This window comes from Podarcis muralis, chromosome 13, assembly GCF_964188315.1.
Source record: "Podarcis muralis chromosome 13, rPodMur119.hap1.1, whole genome shotgun sequence".
Classification (NCBI taxonomy): Eukaryota; Metazoa; Chordata; class Lepidosauria; order Squamata; family Lacertidae; genus Podarcis; species Podarcis muralis.
This window is the reverse complement of record NC_135667.1, coordinates 22,666,835-22,694,701: the sequence shown is the minus strand read 5'-3', so window position 1 is coordinate 22,694,701 and position 27,867 is coordinate 22,666,835. Positions and strand designations below refer to the sequence as shown.

The following is a 27,867-nucleotide window of genomic DNA, read 5'->3' as shown; positions in this document are numbered from 1 at the left end:
AAGTAGACAGTGGATCTGCTTAATTTGTATAATTCCAGTTCCTTTCCACCAATATTCAAAGTCCATTGTTGATAGACTCATGACTTCAGCTACTTTCCAAACAAATGTCACCACTGTAGGAGCTATAATTCCATTACAGAATCTACATGACATTACTGTCATCAGAATAAGAGAGTGTATCCACCCCATCCATATATGCTCCAGATTTACCCTTTCTGGGTGAAATGCAATGTTAAAAGAAACACAATTCCCAGCCCAAATTAGCCAATTTTCAACACCTATTTACAGTAGTAAGCCTTTGATTAGAAGCATGTGAAAAACTTGAAAAAATCAAATATCCTTACAGAAGGATGCAGCTACTCACAAAAACCAAGTACAACAGAGGATCTGCTGCAGGAAGAAACATAACTCTGTGCTTAATTAATGGTAATATCCCTCTCATTTGTGTTTGACTTTTTCAATGTAGCTTCACTCTTTCCTAAGCAAAATCACATTTAACAACAGTGCTGGGGATACCATCACATTTAACGAAAATGGTGAATTAAATGCTGGCTTTGACATTATAAACTGGGTTATTTCCCCAAACCAATCCTTCTTAAAAGTAAAAGTGGGAAGGATGGATCCACAATTGTCACAAGAGCAAGAGTTCATTCTGGATGAAAAGGCCATCAGATGGGACAGCACGTTCAATCAGGTGGGATGTGACTGTATAGTATAGTACTGTATATATGTATTGTCAGGGACAGGGCAGAGGAGGAATAGTGGAGACCGCCTCCCCAGCCTGAACCTTCCAGAGAAGAAGAAGACAGTTCAGAATTACAACAAGGGTTTGAGGGAGATCACAGCTCAGAGGCAGATGAGGGGGAAAGCTGGGAAATAATGGGAGAGGAGGAGCAAGAAGAAGAGGAGGAGGAAGCACCGGGGGCAGCGGCGGCAGCTGACAGACACAGTGTCTTTAGAAAGCATTCCAGAATCCCCCCTCTCCCAAAACTCTGTGAGCCTTGAAAGTAGGAGAGCAAAGAGCTCAAAGGCAGAGGGCACTTTTCAGCACCTATGGTGATGACGCATGAGGAAGTAGGAGAGATGGAGGGTGAGGATGGAGACTCACTTGGGACAGCACCATTATTCCATTATTCCAAGAGGCTGCATTGAATACAAGCATAATTTGGCAGTTTCCACCTGATCATGTTTGTTCACATTAGACTGTCAAATTAGACTGAGCATGCTCTAATGTGAACAAACATGATCAGGTGGAAACTGCCGAATTATGCTTGTATTCAATGCTAGTCCTACTTAGAATAGGCCCACTGAAGTTAATGTAGATTGCTAACTTAGGTTCCTTAATTTCAATGAGTCTACTTAGAGTCTGACTAGCACTGGATGCAACCCTATGTTTACAAATTCATTTAAAACAGATCCACCACGACCCCATTTTTTTATGGATAGGTGCTGCCTCTTGCTGTGTGTAATGACAATTGTCATCCAGGATACAGCAAAAAGAAGAAGGAAGGAAAGCAATTCTGTTGCTACGATTGTGCCCCATGCCCAGAGGGGAAGATTTCAGACCAGAAGGGTAGGACATATAATGTGCAGCAATAAGATATAAGCAATTTAAAATACTTTTCATTGGTTTTGGTTTATTATCAATTGAGTTCTCTAAATTAGGTCTGGGATAGTGATAAGCCAGCCATGATGTATGCCCCTAACATGCTGCAGACGTATAGCCCTGAATACTTATATTTAATTAATAACAAAACATTATCTTCATTCTGGCAAAGGAAATATTTATTAAGGTATGACAGTATATGTCCCTAAAATTCCACATGACATAAACATTGCTGATATATACTGGTAAATATACTGGTATAATCTTGATACATACTGGTAAATCATAACACCATCTAACTGCTTTTGGTAATTGATGTAGTTGTTCATAGCCCCCGGTCCTCTTCATGGCCCTGTTTTGTAACTTTTGGCTGAGGCTGATCCATCTTGTACAAATAATGTATGTTTTGCCTTGCCTTGTTATGCCTTGAATAGCACTGCAATGTAAAATTCCCTGCTGGAACGCTGCAGAGGTCAGCAAGCTTATCAACCTTCTCTCTGGTATCTAAACAAGGTATCTAGACAAATCCGGTATTTAGAGAGATATAGTATCAAATCAGCTCACCATTTTAGAACCCCACTTTCACGGGGTCATCGGCTACCCTACAAATGTCATTTTTGCACTGGGAGGACAAATATTACCTATTTTATTGGGGCTATCTTTAATGTACGAGGAAACTCCCAGTCCCTGAAAATAGGTAAAATTCGTACTCACCCAAAAAATACTGCTGAGCTGATATTCAGCTTTAATTTTGCCACACACTCCACTCCCTGAACATGTTGAAAAAGTCTAGACCAAATATTACAGTCCAGAATTATTATAAATCCATAGAGAGTTGTTTTATTATGGTGAGATTAAGCATCAACCTGAGCTCTACTTGGCATCTGAGGGGGAAACTAGATGGCTAGCAGTGACTGAAACCCACATATTCCACCAAAGTATCGTTTAAATTATATCAATAATCAAAGGGAGAGCTTTGAAATTTAAAAAAGCAATTTATGATAAATAGAATCATCGAGTTGGAAGTGACTTGGTTCATGCCAAATCACAGAATCACAGAGTCGGAAGGGAACACAAGGATCATCTAGTACAAACCCCAGCAATGCAAGAACATTTTTCCTAACATGAGGCTTGAAGCCACAACACTGAGATTAAGTCTCAGGCTCTACCGACTGAGCTATCCCTCCCCCCACTCTCTGGAAAATCAAAGTTTTAAATGCATGGGGAGGCTACGCAGGTGCCCACTGCAAGGAGTTGCCCTCAACACATGGAGGGTGATAGGGATATCCACCCTCCACTTCCTCTGCCACACAAAGTTACAGTAATCATTGGCATAAATCATTGGCATAAACCTCTGAACAGAGCTGTGGTTTCAAATTAAAGCAATATATGTACAGAACGCAAAGCATTAGAGACAGATCTATTAACTTAATTGGACAGAGAGTGCAAATATTCAAAAAAAGAAAAGTGATGATATGCTGCAGGGATAGACACATAAACTTCTTCTTCTTCTTTATTTCCAGACATGGATGAATGTTCAAAATGCCCAGAAGGTCAGTATCCAAACAGGAACAAAGATCAGTGCCTTTCAAAGAGAGTCAACTTCCTCTCATTCACAGAAACTTTGGGGATCCTTTTAACTTTCTTAGCTCTGTCTTTTTCTCTGATCACAGCTTTGGTGTTTGGAGTCTTCGCTAAGCATCAGAACACTCCCATTGTCAAAGCCAACAATCGAAACCTCACCTACTCTCTGCTTATCTCACTATTACTCTGCTTCCTCTGCTCGTTATTATTCATTGGCCTGCCCCAAACAGTGAACTGCTGTTTAAGACAAACTGCTTTTGGTGTCATCTTCTCTGTAGCTGTTTCCTGCATATTGGCAAAAACGATAACTGTGATTCTGGCTTTTGTTGCCACCAAGCCAGGGAGCAGCATGAGAAAATGGGTGGGGAAAGGATTCACAAACTCTATCATTCTTGGCTGCTCCTTTATTCAAGCTACTATTTGTGCTGTGTGGCTATGCACTACCCCCCCATTTGCACATTTTGACATGCACTCCCTTACTCAAGAAATCGTAGTGGAATGCAATGAAGGTTCTGTCACTATGTTTTATTCTGTTCTGGGCTACCTGGGATTCTTGGCCATTGTTAGCTTCACTGTGGCTTTTCAGGCCAGGAAGTTGCCAGACAGCTTCAATGAAGCCAAGTTCATCACTTTCAGTATGTTGGTTTTCTGCAGTGTTTGGATGTCTTTTGTTCCTTCCTATTTAAGCACAAAAGGAAAATACATGGTGGCTGTGGAGATCTTCTCCATCTTGTCCTCCAGTGCTGGGTTACTAGGTTGTATCTTTGCTCCCAAATGCTACATAATTATCCTGAGGCCAGAACTGAACAAGAAGGAGCAGATAATAAAGAGATATTAGTAAAATAAAACTAAAACTAAGAGTATGGCATTTTTATTGATGTTTTTGAAATCATATGATCTATTGGTCAGGAGAGTCTTCTTAAGAGTGGTAGTACTGTTTGAATGAGAAGCAGTTTTTAAACTAGTCATTTCAGTACTGATAGTTATAATAATTTCCTGTACACCCATAAATAAAGACTTGTGGGATGTGAACCATGGTAGAAATATCACAGTGGGTGGGATAGCCTTTATATGGCTGGTTCCCACCCTCGCCTGATTGGCCAGCAGGCCCCAAGGGATCTTAACCCCACTTCTCTATTTGTATCATTTATAAGGGTGGTGGATTTTGAGGAGATATAGAGGAGAAAAATTATTTAAAGTCTTCACAAATTTGTTTTGTAGAAAAGTCCTTTTCTCCTGTTTCAGTCTAATGGCAGCTATAGTTGCCTCTTTTCTTTTATTTCTTAATCTTGTGGCTAAGAACTTAGACCCCATTCCTCAAAATTCATACATTATTTGTTTTAAATACGACTTTATCACTGTCTTCTTTATTTCTGTGGTTTCCAATTATTTCTGCCTTATCTGCGATTAAAAAAAAATAAAAATCTTGATCCCATAACTCTTTGTATTTGTTCCAGAAGAGAAACTTCCTGCTGCAGTTGTGATTTTTGTGTCCTATGTGATCTTTTAAGTATGATTTCCCCCATATAGATGTCCCTCTCATCACTGTCTTCAGTGCCCTCATCCCACAATGAACCATAACTCATTCTTTCCTTAAAAAAACAAAAACAAAAAATGCACTAATGTTTTAGTCAGACTTTCTCTTATTGATTGATTGAGAATAGGGGTGAAATACCATACTGGGGTAGCATATTCAGCTGCAATGAATTCAAATTTTGTGGAGACTGGGACATGATCTGTTATTTTGATCTCTCCTGTTTGTGTTCTTTTCACTGCATTTAAGTGTGGGGTGGATGTTAATAGGAAATCTACTCTGGATTGTGAGCTGTACACCAGGGACCTATCTACATGAGCCGTGTCTCCTGGACTCACCTTCTGGCAAACATACCTCAGTTCCTACTTTTGTAGCATCCTTATTTGTTTCAGTTGGTCTCTACTATTCTTAAATTATCTTGCATTTCTACATTTCTTTTTCCATGTGGAATTAGCCAGGTCCTTACCTGTTAATTCTTTTAAGTTCCAACTAAGATCGCCACCGATTATTACATCATTTGAAGAGGATTTTCAGTTTTGCCAGAGTTTTTTTGCAGGAATGGTTTTTGGCTACTATTTGGTGAATAAATAGATGTAGTCCATTAATAATACTTTCAACAAAAGTATATCTCCCATGTGCACCCCTCAATACTTTTGTTAACTGAAAATTATGTATTAACAAAGTCACCCTTCTAACTTTGAGGAACCACTTGCTATAAACTTTTGGCCAGCCCATGACTGCATAAACAATGTATTTTTTCCTGCCTGATTCATAAGTTTCTTGCAAAACAAAACAAAACAAAACAAAACAAAACAAAACAAAACAAAACAAATACCTCCAAACTATATGTGGATGCATTTTAAACAAATACGCTTATTTATTTGATTTATACACCACCCTTCATCACAAGTTCTTCAGGCAGTTTACATGATACAAACACAACAAAGCGCAAACTATCAATTACAACTTTGGTAATAAGTGCAGTAACTCTGGGGGAGAGGGGGGGAGGGGAGAGAGGGAATGAAATTTGGCTTTTGTAGGTTCCTGCTGCTTCTAAAGACACCAGTCCATTTTCTGAGAGAAGGGGGAAATAATTCACCAGGCCTGGATCTACAGTGATCTAAAAAAGAAAAATGCAGAGAGAGGGGGGGAGAGAGAAGGAGAGAGAGAGAGAGCTGTCACTTAAATTTTCCATTGACTGCTATACATTGTCCCACTGGTGTCACATTTTTATAACGTGTTTATAACATTATAACTCACCAGTGTAGATTAGTCCAAGGCCTCTCAGTGGCATATCATCAATTCTTAGCTGCTTCTCTGGATTGGTGGAAGCTGGTGAGTCTGAGTCAGAGTTCCTTCTGGAGTGGTTTTTTTATTATTACATTTTTTTTTCTTCATCGCTGAAGTTGTGCTTTAAAACTTTCCTCTTTCTGCTGGCTCATCCTGTTTTCCTTGGCTTTTGTGGATGTTTATAATAAAGAACAACTGTTCGCTGCTTGTTCTTTGATGTATTCAGTTTGAAGTGAAGAGCCTTTGTCAAACACTGCCATGCCCACACTGCTGTCTTCTCCAGGAATTGGTATTTAAATATTGTGAGAAGAACAAATGTCCAACTCACCTAAATTCAAGACAGTGATGTCTACAAACATTTTAGCAGAGAAATAAAATAACACACACACACACACACACACACACAAACAAACAAACAAACACAGGAACACAAATCTTTGCAAGCCTTGCCTTCAAGAGCAGAAGAAGGAAGAAAACAGAAGTCATCAAATGGTTCCAGAAACAATAATGGGATCCTGTGGAACTAGAAGAATCTATATCAGCTAATTTAAAAGGGGTGTGTGTTCTTCATATACAACTGCAAATATCTAAAAACCTGAGAATGGATGTCATGCTAGAAGACTACTCTGCAACTTTGGTCCACTGTAAGGGTTGCATAATGCACCCACACATCAGTGAACATTTCTCTTTATTAGGAGATCTCTTTTGTTCAGTTCTGGCCTCAGCACAATAATGTAGCATTTAGGGAAGAAGATGCAGCCCAGAAGCCCAGCACTGGAGGCTAAGATGGAGAAGATCTCCACAGCTACCATGTATTTTCCTTTGGTGCTCAGATAGGTGGGAAAAAAGGATAACCAAACACTGCAAAACACAAGCATGCTAAAAGTGATTAGTTTGGCTTCATTGAAACTGTCAGGTAATTTTCTAGCCTGGAAAGCTACAGAGAAGCTCACAATAGCCAGGAAGCCCATGTAACCCAGGACACAGTAGAACATAGTCACAGACCCCTCATTACATTCAAGTACAATTTCTTCAGTTACTGAAGTCATGTCAATATCTGGAAATGGAGGATTAATTGCCAGCCATATGATACAAATAATTCCTTGAACAAGAGAGCAGAGAAGAACAATGGAGTTGGCCACATTTTTCCCTACCCATTTCCTCATGCTACTTCCTGGCTTGGTGGCCATGAAAGCCAGAACCACCGTAATGGTTTTTGCTAACACAGAAGAGACAGCCACTGAGAAGACCATGGCAAATGCAACTTGACGGAGGAGACACATCACCTTCACAGGATGGCCAATAAACAGCAAAGCACAAGGGAAGCAGAGCAGGAGGGAGATGAGGAGGGTGTAGGTGAGGCTCCGGTTGTTGGCTTTGACAATAGGAGTGTCGTGGTGCATTATAAAGGCTCCTAGCACTAGAGCAGTGATCAAGGAAAATATAAGTGCAAAGATGGCTAAACTCATCCCCAAAGGGTCCTTATAAGACAAGAAGGTTATTAGCTTTGGAATGCAGCGATTCTTTACTTTGTTTGGATAATGATCTTTTTGGCACATTGTGCAAAAATCTGCATCTGGGAAAAAAGATGAAAAACTTTTTTAGAAGTTGCTTTTTGCGGTTGAAGCCATTTGTTCTATTTCTACAAACAATCAGGTTTAGGAATAAATTTCCCCTTCTAAAAATCAAATTATGCTGTTGTCTTCCCTTTAAGAAGACAAAAGGGTCTGTGTGTTGATGCACAACTTTCAAAGTAAGTGAATAATAGAACTAACCTATCACTTGGTATCAATGGTATTCTAAGGCAAGCTTTCCCATGACTACTTACTAATGTTTCTACCAAGTTGAATTTAGCAAGTAACAGAGAAATTTGCACTAGCTTTCAGGATGAGGTATCTCTGCCATGCAACCCAAGGGAAGTAATAGCATCACTGTATTCTACCTTGGTCAGAACATACCTGGAATACTGTGTCCAGTTCTGGGTACCACAATTTAAAAATGATATTGACAAGCTGGAAAGTGTGCAGAGGAGGGCAACTAAGATGACTGAGGGTCTAGAAACCAAGCCTGATGAGGAATGGTTGAGCATCCCCTCAGGAGACTGAGGAAACATATGATAGTTGTCTTCATCTAAAGGGCTGTCACATGGAAGATGGAGCAAGCTTGTTTTCTCCTACTACTGAGGGTAGGACTCAAACCAATGGATTCAAGTTACAAGAAAGGAGATTCCAACTAAATATCAGGAAGACCTTTCTAACAGTAAAAGTTGTTTGACAGTGGAATGGAGTCCCTTTGAGGGTAATAATAATAATAATAATAATAATAATAATAATAATAATAAGCAGCTTCCCTAAATAGGGCTGCCTTCAAGGAAGTCTCCTTCCTTGGAAGTTTTTAAGCAGCGGTTGGATGGCCATCTGTTATGTATGAGCTAGCTGATATTCCAGCAATGCAGGGAGTTGGACCAGATGACCCTTGAGTTCCCTTCCAACTTTTCAGTTCTATGATTCTACAATTTTGTGATTCAATATGTAGAAGTGCATTTATAGAAATTATTAGTAGAATAACCTTGCCTCCATTCCTTATTCTTCCTTCCTAGATCAAAGAGCTACAGTGGTACCTTGGGTTACATACGCTTCAGGTTACAGACGCTTTAGGTTACAGACTCCGCTAACCCAGAAATCGTACCTCGGGTTAAGAACTTTGCTTCAGGATGAGAACAGAAATCGTGCGGCAGCAATACGGAGGCAGCAGGAGGCCCCACTAGCTAAAGTGGTACCTCAGGTTAAGAACAGTTTCAGGTTAAGAACGGACCTCCAGAACGAATTAAGTTCTTAAGCCGAGGCACCCCTTTACTTCCCTTTAAGAAAAGCGCCCAGCATTTTGTATTCAATGATAGATGCATTTCTTTCATTCTTTTGGTCCCTAGGTGAGAAGTGCTCATCGCTACTGTTTTGAATTAGTTGATATCAGGATTGTTTCCCAGTAATAACTACTATCACCTACTACAAACCTCTTTAACTAACAGGACCTTTGTGCCATACTCATGAAGGTGGATTTCTAGATTACACCAGGTACTGCATATTCTACCTTTCTTATGAGAAATCTTCCCTTTTGGACATGGAATGCAATCATAGCAGCAAAATGGCTCCCCCTCCTTTTTCTTCTTTTGGTAACCAGGTTGACAGTTATCATTACAGAGTGAAAGGGGCATCACCTATTCAGGGAATATGAATAATTAGAATTGAGAATATATATTTTTAAAATAGTATGATGACATCACTATCTGCACAGTATAATCATCAGATTCTGTCATATTAGTGCAGGTGCTCATAAGTTGGTGAACTGTCTTGAACGGAGATCTTTAATGGCCAGGCTTTGGCTCTGTGCTGCTAGCATTCTCTGTCTTCATTAATCTAGTCAGACTAGATTCCATAAAAAGTTGAAGTAAAGTACGGATGGAGAAAACCGAGAGTAATTTTGTGGTTTTAAACAATGGCAGATGTTTGTTTGAGGATATTGAATACAAACACCATTGAACAAGCTATTCTGCCTTGGTCAGATCACACCTGGATTACTGTGCCAGTTTGGTTGAAGCAGCTGGATATGTTTAGCCTGGCAAAGAGGAGACTGAGAGGAGATATGATAGCTATCTTCAAATATATTAAGGGCTATCACGTGGAAGATGGGGCAAGCTTTTTTTCTCCTGCTTTGGAGGGTAAAACTCGAACCAATGGCTTCAAGTTACAAAAAAGGAGATTCTGACTTAACATCAGGAAGAACTTTCTTTGTCTTTGACTTTTTGAATCCCAAGTTACTGATAAAATATGTGCAGTTTTCAAACACAGCATTAATTAAAAACACATATCTGTGATAATTTTCTATATGTTAAAGAAACTATACAGAAAAATGTTCATATTTTCAGCAGGAAACAGTGGGGCAGTGTGCAAGTAAATATGCTTTGGACTATATAAATCAATCAATATAAACATATTGGGACAAGGACTATAAAAATATTTTATTAAGGAAGCTACAAATGATTGTTTCTCCTCTCCCTCCCTCCTTTTATTTTATGGAAGCTAAAGACTATAGTGATGTCCCACCTGGTTAAAACTTCTAGGCCACACAATGGCGCCTTCATCAACGCTCAAATCTTTGCCAGGAGGAGCCCAAGGATTCATTCTTCCAACTTTCATTCTAACAAATGACTTATTGGGAAAAGTAATCAGATTTGTAATATCAAACCCCATTGTCAATTCTCCATTCTCATTCAAATGCACGGTTTCTCCTGCACTGTTATTAAATGAGATTCTCCTCAGAATCGGATGGAGCTAGGTGGAATGGAAAAATAAATCAATGTTGGAATTGCATCAATATCTGAGAAATTGCCTCTACCCTTGCATCTTATCCCAGTCACTTAGCTCTGTACAGTGATACCTTGGTTTACAACCATAATTCATTCTGGATGTCCGGTTGTAAACCAAAAAAGGTTGTAATCCAAGAAAAGGGACACACACTTCAGGGTTTGACGTGATTGTAATCCAAAACAGTTGTAATCCAAAATGGTTGCAAACCACGGTACCACTGTATATGATGATTTATTAATACTGTCAAATATAACCTTTGTTAAAGCATGCTGTGACTCACACATGCTTTTAAATTTGTGGCTGAAGCTCTCCATAATTCTCTTCCTTTAGAATAGAAACAAGCTCTAATAATGTTATGTTTTTGACATTTGTTGAAGAAGAAAAAAATCTCTACTACCATGCCTTTCCAAGATTTCAGACACTCCAAGTGTCCCTATTTTCCAGGGAAAGTCCCAGATTTATAGAAGACATTCCAATTTCTGATTTAATCCTGGAATGTCCAGCTTTTCCTTAACACATCCCCATTTTCACTGGAGGAATATTGGAGGTTATGGTAGGATGTCCCTATTTCATTGGAGAAATGTTGGAGAGTATGGAGTGACACGCAGCGTAAAATTAATAACAGAGTCTTCTTCAGTAAAAAAATAAAGGCTTTACTGAGTTAAAATAAACTTGTTTGCAAATAACAGCATAATGAACAGAAGATTAAAATAGCTTCAGAGCATACACAGAGTTTGCATTGAGCACAGGCTTCACAGAGCACAGACACACACACACTGAGACACTGACAGAGTCTGCCTGCAAGCAGATACAATACTTATACAGAGAATGAGTCATCCTCAAGATGAGTCATGGTGATTCAGCATGCTAAATGATTCTGCAGCTTTTCAGCATTTTACTGCTTCCTTTACTGCTTTTGCTCTCAAATAGCTTTGTCACATGGCGTGGAGTTATGCCGCCCCTAAGCCAAGGAGATAAGTAGCTATACAAACTTAAGAAGACATCTGAATACAACGCTGTGTAGGGAAGTTTTTTTTTAATGTTAAATGTATTATTATGTTGGAAGCATATTATTATTATTATTATTATTATTATTATTATTATTATTATTATTTCCCTATTTTCATTAGAGAAATGTTGGAGGGTATGAAACTTCTGCACTTTTAAATTATTCATTTTTTAATGTTTTCATACTTTTTTTTAAAAAAAACACCACCCTGAATTATGTGGGTAAATGATGCTCTAGTCAAAAGGAAAAAAATCCATATTTGCTGAGCAAAGGGCTAAGACACACGGAGTTTCCTGTAAATTCCTAAAGGGCATGTTGGGAAGTCATATCCTCTGCTTGCCCAGGCAGGAAGGGTAACAGTAGGAAGATAATCCATATTAGTTTCACTTGAGGAACAGTCTCATTCTCATCATGCAGCCATAGGGATAGGATGCAGTCATAAGGATAGGATGTAGAATAGGATATGACTTATTTCACTGCTATTTTCTTTTTGAATTGAGTCTGCAACGTTATGGAAGTGATCAATATTTTTTTACATTCCTACATTACAGGCTTCTGTGTTGTTATTTTATTTATAGTATTAACATCTGAAGGGAATTGGGTTAGTGAAGGCTGCATTAAGATCTTGTGCAGTCGTGCTGAAGTCAGTTGAACAGAATGGTTTGAAAACTACTACCTTCCATGGCTGCATGTCTTTATGTTGTAGCTTCCTTCTTTCCACCGTTACTTTGGATTTGGATGGGTACATGGCATGTACAGAATTTGCCAGAGCCTGTACAGCATTGTAGATACTGTAACTGTGGCCAGTCATGCTCATTTCAAAGAAAGGCCCAGGAAGATTCTGCAGCCTCTCTTCTCCAGTACAAGTGTCCACATCATCTCCATTAAAATGGGAATTTGGAAATGAACAGTCGAATGCTTGCTCCCAGAATGGTTGGATAAAACCATTTCCCTTCATCAAATGAGGATTTAGGTTTTGAAGAAAATTTTGGAACCCTGGCACCTCATGTGAGTGGGATGTGAAGGCTAAGGCACCATGGAAGGCTTCTATATCCCAATCCTTGTGCATGGATATGGCTACAAGGTCCATCTGGGCTACCATAATCCACACTTTACCAAATGATTTCCCATACTCAGATTCTCCTTCATGCAGCAGTCCTCTCAATGTTATCATGGTCAAAGCTTCTCCATAGAGAATAATGGTGTTGGCTTTACTTTTCATAACATCTACAAATATCTTTCCCCACTTTCCTTGGAAATTTAAGATGTCACCCAAAAATCCTTTTGAGGGAATTTTCTCAGTGAAGGCAGCACAGATGCTGTTCTGAGAAAGTATTGGTAGTAGGTTGCTCAAAAATAATTCTCCATTTTCATCATCCATGGTCATTAGACCCACCCAAATCCATTTGAAATGCAGAAGTAGCTGGACAATTCCCTTGTACTGATGGATTTCATTTGGAGCCATTCGATACAAGGACAGTGAATGAGAGTGATCCCTCAGCATGGGGACAAAATCACCATAGGTGAACTAAAATGGGGGGAAATTCAGGAAGTTGTGTTACAAATTTATTTGGAAACCTATAGATGTGTTAGTGCAATTTTATGGATACTGAACATTCTGTTTAAAATTAATATAAGATGTGAGTTGCTTGTGAAAACTTCTCAGAATCTTCATTCAATGCAAAATGCTCCTCTACACCTTAAGTAGCAGATTTAGAGAGACGTGCAGAATTTAGCAGCCAGGTTGCTCCAAAGAAGCAAGGTGGTTCAAGCATATAACACTAATCATGGCCTGGCTGCCAATTAGTTTCTGGGCCCAATTCAAAGTGCTTGTTTTGACTTATAAAACTTTAAATTGCTCAGGACCACAATACCTCAATACATTCCCTTATGAACCAACCAAACCCTGTGATCATCACCTGAGCCTATTATCTTTGTGCCCCCTCCATGAGAGGTCCAGACAGTGGCAATCTAAGAATGTCCCTTTTCTGCAGTGGCTTTCCCTTTGTGGAATGTTCTTCCCAGGCACTTTCATTACACATATTTAGGGGCCAGGTGAAAATATTCCTCTATAACCAGGCATTTGGCTGATTAGACCATATATGGCCTTTTAAATGTTTTCATGGAAATAGAGTTATTGGTGCTTTCTTTCTTTTTTTTCTTTTTCTTTTTGCTGTAAACTTCCCTGTGATCTTTGGATGAAGGGTGTTATAAAAATGAAATATAGTGGTACCTTGGTTTAAGAACAGCTTAGTTTATGAACAACTTGGATTAAGAACGCTGCAAACCCAGAAGTAGGTGTTTTGGTTTGTGAACTTTGCCTTGGAATAAGAACGTGTTTTGCTTCCTGTTGAGTGTGTTCCATTTGTAAATTGAGTCCCCCGCTGCTATGGGAAAGCACACCTTGCTTTAAGAACGGACTTCTGGAATGGATTAAGTTCGTAAACCAAGGTACCACTGTACTGGCTAAGATATCAATGTTTGTGCCACAGTCATTTCAATGGAATATACACCTGCACAAGCAACCATACAACACACTCCAAGAAAAGAAAAGGCAAATAATGCATCACAGTTCTCAAAACTCAGTGTTCCAAGAGCACATCATACCTGTGGAAACTTGTAGATGTCCAAGATGGCAGCCAAATGGTGGGAGGTTTCAGCGCCTAGTCCTCCTATGACTCCTATTAGGCTGTTCTGGACATCACAGCTATAATTGGGAACAAATTTGTACTGTGTGGAGAAAAGCTCCACTGCTATGTGATAACTCCGCTTCTGACTGAAGTAGCTCTCAGGGATGTGGAATCCCAAGGAAACATTAGGCAAAATCTTGGGATTTTCATTAATTTCATTTACAGCAAACACCAAGGCCAGGACATGCTGGTAGTTCTTGGTCACAACACTGGAAAAAAGTTAGATGATAGGTCACCAGAAAACTTAACAATAAGTAAAGTTGCTTGGTAGCTGTCCTGCTGAATCAATAACATGTGAGTTACCGGTAGTTGATAGACTACTGAGAGGATTGCAAATTTGCAGAACCACACAGAACTGCAGTATGTAGAATGTCATAGTCTGTATATATTATTACATCCTGATCCTAAGGCACTATATTTGGCATTGTGGGATTATAGCACTTCAATTTAAAAGTCATTTTAGAATGGTCAGATTATATGTGAGATTCAATAAATCCTTTGTAGTTTCACAAACCTTTTAAAAATGATTTATATCACCTTTTCAAATACCCTATGAGTATCAGCCCCTCCAGTGTCTATTGATAAACATTCACACATGTGCTACCAATTCCTTTAAGGGTGCTGATAGTTTAGCCTCAGTTGACAACCTTTGGCATATAACAGAAAAACAAAAGATCCTTACATGGGAATGCTAGTATCAGCAGAAGGAGGGTATTCAGTGAAGGAAAATGAATCCAAAAACAGTAGCATCTGAGAGACAGCCCCACCAATTATGAGGTCACCTGACTTATAATACTTATGAGGAGTATAGATGGGGTCATGGATGACACATCTTGCAGCGTGCTCCTGGAACTCACTGTGAGGTATCTGCAACAGCATTAGAAACATTTCCAGTAACACTGTCCCAATTATAGTCATTCCCCTCTCAGTGCAGATGCCAGATTTCCCACCTTCTGTCATAACAACAGGTATGTATAGTAGTCTGGCTTGAAAAGCAGCAGCCTCTGCTGATGCAATATTTGGAGCCTGTATCCTCTATCTACATACATATACCAGAAAACTATATGGAACTGGAGTATGCTGGAGCCTGGGTCCTTAGCTCCAGTTTTGAACACCAAGCATGGTTTTTAAAATCATAGCTTGGCCTTTGTTAGTGTTTTGTTATGATTCAGATTCTGGAAACCAGGAGGTGGCTTGGTCAAAGGGAGAAAAATATGGCACATCTCAGAGACCTTAATGACAATCACAATGTATGCAATTGAGAATGGCAAAACCTGTAATTAGCCTCCCCCAAGGATCCAGGTGACATTCTGTTCAACATACTTCCTGGAGAAAGAAAACATGTTGGCCAAAATAACCACAACTTTCCCTATGTTCCTAAGGGTATCTGAATTTCTGCTACTTTCTAGACATGGCTGGGCAAGCAGATTACACAAAATGTTCAGGAGAGGCTTGCCCCTTATCCTACTGCAATGGTGAGAAACTGAATCTGGCCAGTGGAATGGACCCATACCCATACCCTTGCAGGCCAACTTTGACAGGGGCCACCCATATGTCAATCACCTGACATCATAACAATGCCATGTGGCAATTTCAAAGGATCAGCTGAAAACAAACCTTCACAAGAGCTCAAAAATGGTGCTGACAACCTGCCTTGGATGCTCTAAGAGTTCCCTAACTAATGAATGTTCAGGGAGAGGGGAGTTTTTAAGGTTTTCCTTAGCACAGCTCTACTTCTTTGAGGCAGCAATCCTAACTGCACTTATCTGAGAGCCACTGAATTGAATAAGACGAACTTCTGAATAGACATGGTTTGGGTTTCTCTGTAATTCTTATAAGTGACGGTGCAGAGAAAAGATAGTGCTCCAGTGGCTGCTATTTATTATTTTGACAATTTATATACCACTTAATTACAACTGTCTCTGAGCAGTATATAAGAGACTTGGCATAATGTTTCCCTGTTGATCTGGTAGTGATTTGATGTCCATCATTGCTGCTACTGGAAACACAGGCAACTCCTCATATGCACATGATTTATTTGTGTATTACTGTGCACACACATGGTGCCGGAAACCTGGAAGTGGAACCTAGAAGTGGGGCGCACCCTGGAGAGTCCTCCTGGCTTTCTTGGGTGATGCTTTGTTGAAGCTGCTCACCTTCCCACTTAACAGCTAATGTGTGGGGTAGTGCATCAGCTGTCACCACTGCTGCCGCCACTTCCCCACACATCAGCTGAGCAGCCTCAGCAAAGCCCCACTGCCCCTACATCCTCTTTGGGCTCTGGGAGCCAGAGGTGCAGAGGGGCTTTGTCAGCTGATGCATGGGGAAGTAGTGGCGGCTGATACATTACCTTGCACATCTGCTGTTAGCAAAGGAGGCTGACTAGCCTCTTTGGGCTCTGAGGAAGGTCTCCTCGTGAGCTACTAGGACTCTCCAGGGTGCTCCCCATCTTCGTGCATTTCACTGACGTGTGGTGAGGCCCGGAATGTAACCCGTGCATAAATCTTGAATGGGAAAAGTGGGGAGGGGGATAAAGGACATCCTCAATAAAATCTTTGGAATCAAATTAACAAACTTAATAAATTTTCTGAGTCACACTTTAATTCTGGAGATTTGGATCAGGAGAATCACTTCAGAATGTGGGCCCAATGAATATGGATCCTTAAGAGTAAAGAAAATTGAAAGAGCGGGGCTTTCAATTTCTCAAAAGACCCCTTATTTCTTTTTATTTATTGCATTTATTTTCCACCTTTTTTTCTCCAAGGAGCTCAAGGTGATGTACATGGTTCTCCCCATTCCTCATTCAATCCCCACAACAACCTGGTGAGGTAGGTTAGGTTGAGAGACAATGCCTGGCTAAGGTCAACCTGTGAGCTTCATGGATGATTGGGGAGTTGAACCCTGGTATTCCAGGTCATAGATCGAAACTTTAAGAACAGCGCCACACTGGCTCTCCTGCAAAATTCCCATGCAAAATCACAAAAAGGTGTCAGTGGAAATATTGATGGGCTGTGACCTGGCAGCATGTGTCAAGGCTAACAGTTACCTAGTGTCCACATGAATCAATGGACATTGGGAAATATTTAACAAAACAAATAAATTGTTTACCCTTTTCTCATAATTAGCTGAACTCTTCTGTTCTGGCTTGAGGACAATAATGTAGAATTTAGGGAGGAAGACGCAACCCAGCAGCCCAGCACTGGAGACCAAAATAGAAAAGATCTCCACAGCCACCATGTATTTTCCCTTGGTGCTCAGGTAGGTTGGGACAAAGGATAACCAAACACTGCAAAAGACCAGCATGCTGAAAGTGATCAGCTTGGCTTCATTGAAACTGTCTGGTAACTTCCTGGCCTGGAAAGCCACAGTGAAGCTCACAAAAGCCAGGAAGCTCATATAACCCAGGGCACAATAAAACATAGTCACAGACCCCTCATTACATTCAAGTACAATTTCTTCAGCTACTGAGTTCATATCATTATTTGGGAAAGTGGGAGAGGTGAGCAACCATACAGTGCAAATGCCTGCTTGAATAAGAGAACAATGGAGTTGACCACTCTTTTCCCCACCCATCTTCTCATGCTGCTTCCTGGCTTTGTGGCCATGAAAGCCAGAACCACTGTGATGGTTTTTGCTAGCACAGAAGACACAGCTGCTGAGAAGACCATGCCAAATGGTATTTGACGGAGGAGGCATTTCACTTTTCCAGGTTGCCCAATGAACATAAAGGTAGAAAGAAAGTCCTTGCTTGTGACTTACATTGGAGAGGGAGAAGCTTGGACTGTGGCTGTGGTAAATGTTGTATATATTTGCTACTAATGATGCTTTTATAGGCTGTTAAGTAAATTCTACACTTGACTGAATTCTTATGGTGTCCATGAGTGTTTATTGCCTTCTGTGTGTAACTACAATTGCATAGGATTGTGGGATTGCTAGGTGCTTTGTTCTGTCCTTTCTGGGCTCTTTTAGGGCTATTTTGCCATTTTAAAAGTCATTTCTGGGTTCGGCACGATGTGCATGTATGCAGTTGTGCATCAATTGGATGTGTGTAAATGGGGAGTTGTCTGTACTGCAAAACATAAGAAGGCTGATGGCTTTGAAACAGAATTCACAAGAACCCATGAAAGCAATGGGTCAGCTATTTCAAGAAAACCACAGCAAGAAAAAAATGACTGCCCTTATGTACCTCTTATATCATACAATATATTCTACTACCTACACTGGCATTGTATAAAAAGATTTGCTTTCTAGTACCATAGCAAGGAATGCATTGGAATCTGGATTTCAAAGAAGGACTCCTTTTTAAACACAACATTTCTCAGGGAGTACTCATCAGGTGTGTTCAGTTTAGAACAAAGACCAAGCATTTACAGAATATGTTCATACACAGACATGGAAGACATTTTAAAGAAAGATATGTTTTATTTCCAAAAGAGTAATTTCTTCCTTCCTTCCTGCCACATTGCAAATGTGTGTGAATTTCAAATCTTCCTAAATGGCTATAAGGCAATTTGTCTCCATGATTATGGTTGCACTCAAAGCTTAGAAGAGACCATAACCCTAATAAAAGTAGAGGGGTTTTTTCTAGCTGTTTCTTTTAATAAGCTTATCTTTTTTGTTCAGGTCTGGTCTCAGTATAATAATGTAGCATTTGGGGAAAAAGATACAACCCAACAGGCCAACACTGGAGGCTAAGATGGAGAAGATCTCCACAGCTACCATGTATTTCCCCTTTGTGCTCAAGTAGGTTGGAACAAAGGATAACCAAACACTGCAAAACACCAGCAAGCTGAAAGTGATAGACTTCGCTTCATTGAAACTGTCGGGTAATTTCCTGGCCTGGAAAGCCACAGTGAAGCTCACAAAAGCCAGGAAGCTCATATAACCCAGGACACAATAAAACATAGTCACAGACCCCTCGTTACATTCCAGTACAATTTCTTCAGTCACTGACTTCATGTCAACATCAGGGAAAGGGGGAGACATAGCCAGCCATACAATACAAATGCCTGCTTGTACAATGGAACAGAAAAGAACAATGGAGTTGGCCACTCTTTTTCCTACCCATCTTCTCATGCTGTTTCCTGGCCTGGTGGCCATGAAAGCCAGAACCACTGTGATAGTTTTTGCTAACACAGAAGACACAGCTGCTGAGAAGACCATGCCAAAGGCCACCTGACGAAGGAGACACATCACCTTCTCAGGTCGACCAATGAACAGAAATGCAGAAAGGAAGCAAAGCATCAGGGAGATAAGGAGAGTGTAGGTGAGGTTCCGGTTGTTGGCTTTGACAATGGGGGTGTTGTGGTGCCTTATAAAGGTTGCCAGCACTAGAGCTGTGATTGTGGAAAATAAAAGCACACAAATGGCTAAGCTTATCCCCAAAGGCTCCCCATAAGACAGGAAGGTTACTTCTTTGGGAATACACTGAGTTTGTTCTTTATCTGAATAATGATCTTCTTGACAGGCAGTACAGGAACCTGCATCTGTGGAAATAAGAATATTTTAAAAGCTGGTTTACATATAGTCATCTGCAACTGCCAATATGTCTTCTACATCTACTACAGACCATATGGTGGTCACATGGAGATAATGGTGTGGGTCTCCCATTAGAAACAAAATACAGCTCTCAGTGTTAATGCCAATCTCTAAAGGCAAATAGATTGTGGTAACCCATATCTTGGAATCAATGCCACTCCCAGGATGTATTTTATAGGTAGCAGAGTTGGGCATGAAAGGAAGCTGGATACAGAAGCCCACCTACTACAAATCAACCACAGCCACAGATACCTGTCTACAGCTTGTCACACATATAGTGTGCACAGGAAGTGGCATATCTTAGAGGTGGAGTACAACATCCAGTCAATGTCATCTCCAGACATGGCTGTGAATTATTCCTTTTTGAAATGTGTATTTATTTATTTATTAAATTTGTATACTGCCCTTCATCTAAGGACCACAGGAAAGTTCACAACATTAAAATACTGAATGAAAACACATAATAAAGCAAAAAGCAAAACACAAACCAATAACCCCTCACCCAACACATTTAATGTGTTGTGACAATGGACCCCTAATGACAGTTATTGCAAACTACTTTGACAAAGAAGAAATTTGAAGAATTATTATTTTACACTTAACTGGATATTTTGTGTGAGAGAGAGAGAGAGAGTGGGGGGGGGGATACATGCATGTATGTATAACCATTGCAAAACTCCAGTCACTTATTTGAACTTGGGAATTAGTAACCAGCAAACTCCTGAGTGAACAGGAAGATATTAAGTAACTATACACCACTAGTAGTGCTTGATTACCGATCTGAGGTGAAACCTTCCCCTTTGGACATGGAACACAATCATAGCAACAAAAAGGCATCCCTTCCTTCTTTTTCTTCTGATGACCAGGATGGCATTTATCATTACAGAGAGAAAGGGGCATTACCTGTCAAAGAGATATAAAGCAGTAGTACTTGAAAAATGCATTTTAAGATTGATCCAATGTGCAGTTGCCTGCCAGAGCATGACAAGATCACTCTCATATCAACTGTTCTGAATTCAAAAACATTTTATATTTTCAATCCTCTCATTCCTATTTCCACTCCAATATGTATTCCATATGGCTCAATTGCCTTGGATATATGTAAATTCTCTGCCCTCTGTTTGTTTGTTTTGTTTTAATCTGTTTTCCTTTTTTATATTAAATTGTAATATTGAGAAGCTCAATAAAAATTATTACAAAAAGTGGTATTGGTTCAGAAGCGGGAGCTGGAGCAAAAATATGGCAGTTCAAGTGCTCACTGGGGCACATAATCACCAAATAGCTACTGAAAGAATTGCACTGGCCACCACAAAGGTTCAAGGCTAAGTTCAAGGTGCTGGTTTTGGCATATAAAAGCCTAAATAGCCTGGGACCATAGCACCTGAAAGATCACTCTCGCTCCGTTAAAAATCAGTGTGTAGAACTGATCTTCTGACAAGGTATCTATCAGAGTGCACAGTATTGTGTCAAGGTTGTGGCAATGACACTCACCCTTTGGAATGGTCTCCCCTTGAATATTAGACAGGTGCCATCTCCATTATCTTTTTTGTGGTTACTGAAGATCTACCTATATTGACAAGCATTTTAAGCCTTGAGATCTTTTCCCAGTCTGCATCCAGATTGGAACTGTTTTTTAAAATGTTTTGAATATGTTGCATTGTTTTATCACTTGTTGTTTGGTGCCCTGCCTCCTTTTGGAAGAAGGTCATGATAGAAATTTAATTAAACAAACAGACAAATAAAGAAATCATAACATCCTACCTGATTAAAGCTTCTGGGCCATGTAATGGCCGCTACATCAATACTGAAATCTTTGCCTTCCAGAGCCCAAGGATTCATCCTTCCAACTTTCACTCTAACAAATGAGTTATTTGGGAAGGTAATTACATTTGTAATATCAAACCCCATTGTAAATTCTCCATTCTCATTCAAAACCATTGTTTCTCCAACACCATTCTTCAATGTGATATTCCTCAGAATTGGATGGAGCTAGGAGAAATGACCAAAAAAAGAGAACAATTCCATAATGGCAATTTTAAAAGAGTAGCAAGGCAATGTTTTACTCAGACTGTGGGTGTCAGGAACATCACTTAGGTATAAAAATATATCATGCGTTCATTTTATTCATTGTAGTTCAACAGAGTCTTTCAATGTCCTTTACCTGCCATGCTGGCACATTGTTATATTCCAGATTCTTTCTGGCTACCAGTACTCTGGATTTGGATCTGGATGAGTACATGGCATGTACAGAATTTGCCAGAGCATAAACAGCACTGTAGATACTGTAGCTATGACCAGTCATGCTCATTTCAAAGAAAGGCCCAGGGAGGCTCTCCAGACTCTCTTCCCCAGTGCAGATTTCTGCATCAACTTCATTAGAATCATAATTTGAAAATGAACAGCCAAATACTTGTTCCCAGAATAGTTGGATGAAACCATCCCCCTTGACTAAATGAGGCCTTAAGTTTCGAAGAAACATTTGGAAACCCGATACCTCCTCTGAGTGAGTTGTGAAGCTTAAGGCACCATGGAAGGCTTCTATACTCCAATCCTTATGAATGGGCACTGCAGCAACATCCAATTGTGATGCCATAATCCACACTTTACCAAATGCTTTCTCATAGTCAGTTTCACCTTCATGCAGCAAACCCCTCAGACTTAACATGGTCCTGGTTTCTCCATAGACAACAATAGCATTTGCATTACTCTCCATAACATTTTGAAATGTTTTGTTCCACCTTTCTTGCAAATGAAACAAGTCATCAAAAAAGAATATTATGGCAATTTTCTCTATAAAGGCAGGGCAGATGTCATTTTTAGAAAGCACTGGTAGGAAGTTCTGCAGAAATAATTCTCCAATTTCATCATCCATGACCATTAGACCGACCCAAGTCCATCTAAAATGCAGGAGTAGCTGGACAATCCCTCTGTACTGATGGATATCATTTGGAACCATTTGGTAAAAAGAAAGAGAATGGATTTGACCCCTCATCATGGGGACAAAATCACCATAGCTGAACTAAAAAGGCAAGCAGACAGACATATCCCTAATTAATGTCCCTAATTATTTTATGGATTTTTGTTACTTTTATTTTTATTCACAGTGAAGCTTCTAGTGAAATTGAATATGCTCTGCTTCCTGGATAGAGTTGAGGAATAATTTATGCATTCATAAACTTCAGACTTCACTATTGTACAGTTCTTAATATGGGCCTACTGCTGAAGACAACTTAGAAGCTTTGAGTAGTGCATAATGCTTCTGTGCTTCTAGTGTATGTGGTGAGATATTAACTGTCAGGAATGAGCCAGCTCCTAGTGAAACTTCACAGCCTGCTTCAGAACAGAGAGAGTTAGATTTGCAGCAGGCTGAACAGCGGCCAGTGCCCAGTGCAACTCCCATGGGCTTTGGAATGCCGGTTACCAACGGAACGACTGAGAGCAGGCTGCAACACAGCCAAAGCTCTCCGGAAGATCAATTAGGCGCAAACAGAGACAAAGAGAGTCTTCCAGAAAAGAAAGAGGTTGGAGATGAGCCAATTTCTCAGAGGAATCAGCGAATGGGAGGGCTGTTGGACAAGAAGCAAAACAAGAGAAGCGAGGTTCGTAGGTTTCTTCTGTCAACATCAGAAGCAGTCTTCAGAAGGGTCATCTTGAGTAATGATGCTGGAGACTTTGTTTGAGGCATCCAAAGTTATTTGTTGATTTTTTGGAATAAATCCTCCTTTTAATTATCTATGCTTACTGTGTTATCAAGCTGGGAACCTGGACTCCTGACATTAGCATATATGTATAATTTGTTCCCAACTGCATTGGCTGCCTGTATGCCTTCAGATTGAATTAACAACCTGGGCTCCATTTATCTCAGAGCTGCCACACCTTGGACCATATTAGCTTCACTTACCATATTGCTGTGGGAATAGAATTATGGGCCTCCACATCAATTTCCGCAAAACTGTATAACCATTTCCTCTTTTAGCAACATAATTCTGCATGTCTTGTGGGCCTTGTACCATGGCGTGAGAGAGTTAAATTGCACATCATCTCCCTAGCTTTAGGACTAGCTAGTAAATTGATTTGAGTTGAATTTGTCTTAATTAGCTCCAATGCTTTCTCCCATTCCAAATATGAATAAAGGGAATAAATGCCCATCATCCTGTGATCTAGTCCTTATCCTGCTGAACTGTGCTGACTGTGTGAATATACACTCATATAAAAACCCACATGCCAGGAAGGCAAAGAAAAGAAAATTGCGACATTACTCTGAATATGGCCACATTTTACCTGTGGTAGCTTGTAGATGTTCAAAATGGAAGCCAAATGGCGGGAGGTTTCAGAACTCAGTCCCCCAATGACTGCTATGAGTTTGTTCTGAAGGTCACACTTATAATTGGGGATGAAGCTATGCTGTGTGGAAAAAAAATCCATTGCAATCTGATAGAATCTCCTTGGATTAAAGTAGCTCTCAGAGATGTGGAATCCCAAGGAGACATTGGGCAAGATGTGGGGCTGTTCATTTATCTCATTTATAGCAAATGCCAAAGCCAGGACATGCTGGTAATTCTTTGTCACGAAACTGCAACAAAAGTTAGAAAATGTTTCACAGGGATATCCAACAAATCATGAAAATCTTTATTAGCTTTCCTGCACTTTCAATATCTTAATCAGTGCATACAACTCTGTAAAACATTACTCTTGCAAGCTTTACTGTTTCTGGTTTGGGTTTTTTGTGTGAATAATATTGTTTTTTGTTAATTAACTGATGACTGCTATAAATAACTTCTTTATATTTTATATTAGTTTGTAAGTCACTTAGTGCCTTTCTTTTTTTTATAAGGTAAAACAAATTATAAAGTTATTAGAAAATGGAATGAGTGCTGAGAGCTGTCCAGACTTTCACAATCACACAGACTGCTTAGTGACAAGAGACAGTTGCGAATTGCTGTGAATTCCAACATTCTCTTTAAGAAGTTCCATCACAAACCAAACTGTACAGTCCTCCTTCAAGATACCACTTTGCCATCCTTAATCAAATTCATTTTATTAAGCACTTTAGTGCTTGGTTACTATTCCACTTCAAGAATGAACTTTTAAAAAAAATACACTGAAGTATTTGAATGTTTCCATATGTCTCTTCATGTTCAGTGGATTTTTTTAACTGCTTGGTGATCACTTTTGATACTTTTATGCCTAGAAATGTGCACTTAGGGAGATGTTTAGTATGATTAATTATTGTTATATGCTTTTAAATATTTCTGTATTTACCAAGTAAGTCACCTTGCAACCTTAGATTATAAAGTGATGCATAATTAACAACAACAAGAACAAGAATAGCTGATAGGAAGGAAGTATGAACTGACAAAATCACCAGAGGTCATGCTGATTATTGAAGACAAGTATGTATTAAGGAAGGGCAGAGAACGATTCTCAGAATTTCATTCTAAAGGGTGTGTATAATGGAAACCTGCCTCCTGAAAGTATGGTACCAAGGTGAGTGACAGTGTCTCGTTCCAGTGAACAAAAATAACATCACAGAGGAGGGCATCTGGATACAATGCAAAAAGTGGCTTGAAAACTTGAAATATTTATATCCCTTGATTATTAAGTGATACATCAAACTAAAATGGTAAAGGGTTTCACATTGGAGTCTTTCCTTATAAAGCAAATGCACCAGAGATGGAAACTAAACAACAGAAATACAATCATAAGCCAAGGGCATATTGCTATAGTGCACAAGATGATGACACAATAATTTAGGAATATTGAAAACAGAAATGGTGGTCATATTAGAAACAATTTTTAATTATTATTTTTTTTGGAGAAAGGAAACAGAAAAGTTCAGATAGAAAAGGAAGCCAAAGAGAATTAATAAAGTCATGAAGAAATGTTTGTGTGATGTGCACACTGGGATATACTAGCATTTGATAAAAGAAAGGGATATACCGAGGCCTACTGTAGAATAATGATCTTTTGTTTAATCAACTAAGACTGTCTTTGCATACATACCTGGAAATAAGCCTGACTGAATTTAGTGAGATTTACTCCCAAGTAATTATGCATAGGATTAAAGTGAGATCTGTAAACAGTTAATAATATATGCAACTGAAACAAAATAGGTTCTTACTAGGGAATTTCAAAGTTAGGAGAAGGATAGTCAGTGAAGGAATATTGATCCAAATATATCATCATCTGAGAAGAAATCCCACCAATCATGAGTTCACCTGTCTTATAATATTTATGATCAGTAGAGATGGGGTCACGGAGGACACATTTAGCAGACTGCTCCTGGAACCCAGTGTGGAGTACCTGCAACAACAAGAGTAGTACTTCAAAGAACACCATCCTAATTACTGTAATTCCTCTCTAGATGTAGATCACAGATTTCCACCTATAGCCATAGCAATAAATTTTATTTTTTTGTTATAGCAACCTGTCTCTGAATACTAATGACCCATGTGTTGCAAGATTTAAAGCTAACTTCCTCCCTTCAAAATGAAGAAACCGTTACTGGATTCATGGAACACTCTCTCCAGTTCTCAATGACAAAACATGGAATATATATAAAGTTCTTTTGATATGTGATTGTGTGTTGTTATGATGCAGCTTTCTGGAATCCTTACAAGGACTTGGTAAGAAAGCAAATATACAGCATATTATTCTTGGAACCCACAGGGCCTTGATGAGAAAGTATATAATTGAGTGGTACAAGATCTGTAATGAGTATCCTCCAGAGGAACTTTAATGGCATCAAAACTAAAAGAGTTACTACTGAGAGAAACATGTTGACTGAAGTAGTGAAAATTGTAATGTGTTCCAAGTTTGTTGAAATGACAGTTGAAGAACAACATCCTTGTCATGACACTATGAAGTTGTAGAGAAATGGCATGCTTAGAAGGGTAATAGTTAATCTACAACTGAATGCTTCCTTGATCATTCGTTTTCTTATCTATCTGTATCTAATGTGACACTGTGCATGAATACACAACCATGTTGTGTGGAAAGGGAAGTATCCAACTTCCGTTTGATGAGATGAGAGTGATCTCTGACCTTGCAGCCACTAGAAATAATGCATCCATGATCACAGGATAGCTGATTGCTCTGATTGTATGGCTCAGTTTTAGTTACCGGTATGTGCCAACGTTCATTATTGTTTGAAGAGTGGTAGGAATTAGCATGCAGTTTGGGGCATGTGGTTTTTACCTGTCTATCCTTGAAGCTTCCAGACTGTGGTAGCGGAAGAGAAGGTCATTTCCTCCTTTGCTGAACATCACAGTCCTGACCCTAATTGCCCATTCCATGCCTACTATTTAAAGCTCAAATACAGACACGTTTAATATTACATGTAATATGTAGAAGGAATGGGTGATCTAGCATGTGCGGGAAAGATCATTCTGAGGATGAGGAATAATTCCAGATTTCAATTTTGAAAGTGTACTAATGTTAAGAGTAAGGAGGAGGGAGACAGCAGCAGAGTCACTGAGAAGACTCAGGGAAAGAGTTTTAAGAAACCACCCACCAAGGGTGTCTAAATGGAAGAGATTTCCTCTTCATTTCCAATAGACAGACACATGGGGGAGAGACTCTAATCTTTGATTCTTAATCTAGAGGGAAATCATGCAATGGAAATTCTAGTTCATAGGGCCAGAGACAAAAGCAGACAGATTAGTCTATGTTTGAGCCATGCCACTCACAAATCTTCAAAGCAAGGCCCAGTCCATCTTTTTCCGCATTAAACTGCATATTTTAAAAAAATAAAACAAAACTGCATGAATTCTACTACTAAGCTATTTAAAATTTTATAACATGGGCAAACTGCCTTTAAACAAACTTTCTTTTATTTCTTCTTTTTTTAAAAAAGCAATATGTTATTCAAATAGCTACACATAGCATGGTTGCTGTCATGCTTTGAAACTCACAAATTAAAAAGTGCCCTTCGAAATTCAAAAGTATCCCTAGATGTGATGGGTTCTTTCATTCCAACAAAATTTATTTCCCTTTGATTCCATAAAATGTGATGGTACAACTTGCATTGTCATTGCACACAACGATTTGTTTAAAGGCACACTTTGACCAGGTCATAGAATAGTTGCTGTTATGATATAAGATAAAGACTCTGATCATATTTGCACATAAACTGAATAGGTCCAGATTGAGTGCATTTAAGATGAATATCAAGCAATGATGAATTGTATTCCTAGCCAGAGGGAGAAGGTTTGAAAGAAACAAATGCATTCTTTTCTTTTCTTTTCTTT

At 39.3% G+C, this 27,867-nt stretch overlaps 3 protein-coding genes across 3 annotated transcripts; 1 reads left to right on the top strand and 2 right to left on the bottom strand.

Annotated features, from left to right (window-relative positions):
* The first annotated feature begins 616 nt into the window (after positions 1-616).
* LOC114583150 (vomeronasal type-2 receptor 26-like) lies at positions 617-4,028 on the top strand. The gene is made up of 3 exons (XM_077918177.1): positions 617-694; positions 1,447-1,573; positions 3,130-4,028. Exons 1-3 carry the CDS (start codon positions 617-619, stop codon positions 4,026-4,028), a joined length of 1,104 nt encoding a protein of 367 aa, XP_077774303.1.
* Positions 4,029-6,685: 2,657 nt separating this feature from the next.
* On the bottom strand, positions 6,686-16,529 carry LOC114583151 (vomeronasal type-2 receptor 26-like). Its single transcript, XM_077918176.1, has 7 exons — positions 16,464-16,529; positions 14,763-14,947; positions 13,998-14,289; positions 12,067-12,918; positions 10,118-10,345; positions 9,105-9,231; positions 6,686-7,590 (listed from the first exon to the last, which is right to left on the bottom strand). The coding sequence occupies exons 1-7, from the start codon at positions 16,527-16,529 to the stop codon at positions 6,686-6,688; spliced, it is 2,655 nt and encodes an 884-aa protein (XP_077774302.1).
* A 2,135-nt stretch (positions 16,530-18,664) lies between these two features.
* Positions 18,665-22,496, bottom strand: LOC114583152 (vomeronasal type-2 receptor 26-like). Its single transcript, XM_077918175.1, has 4 exons — positions 21,780-22,496; positions 21,380-21,607; positions 20,395-20,521; positions 18,665-19,566 (listed from the first exon to the last, which is right to left on the bottom strand). Exons 1-4 carry the CDS (start codon positions 22,494-22,496, stop codon positions 18,665-18,667), a joined length of 1,974 nt encoding a protein of 657 aa, XP_077774301.1.
* Between the last annotated feature and the right edge of the window lie 5,371 nt (positions 22,497-27,867).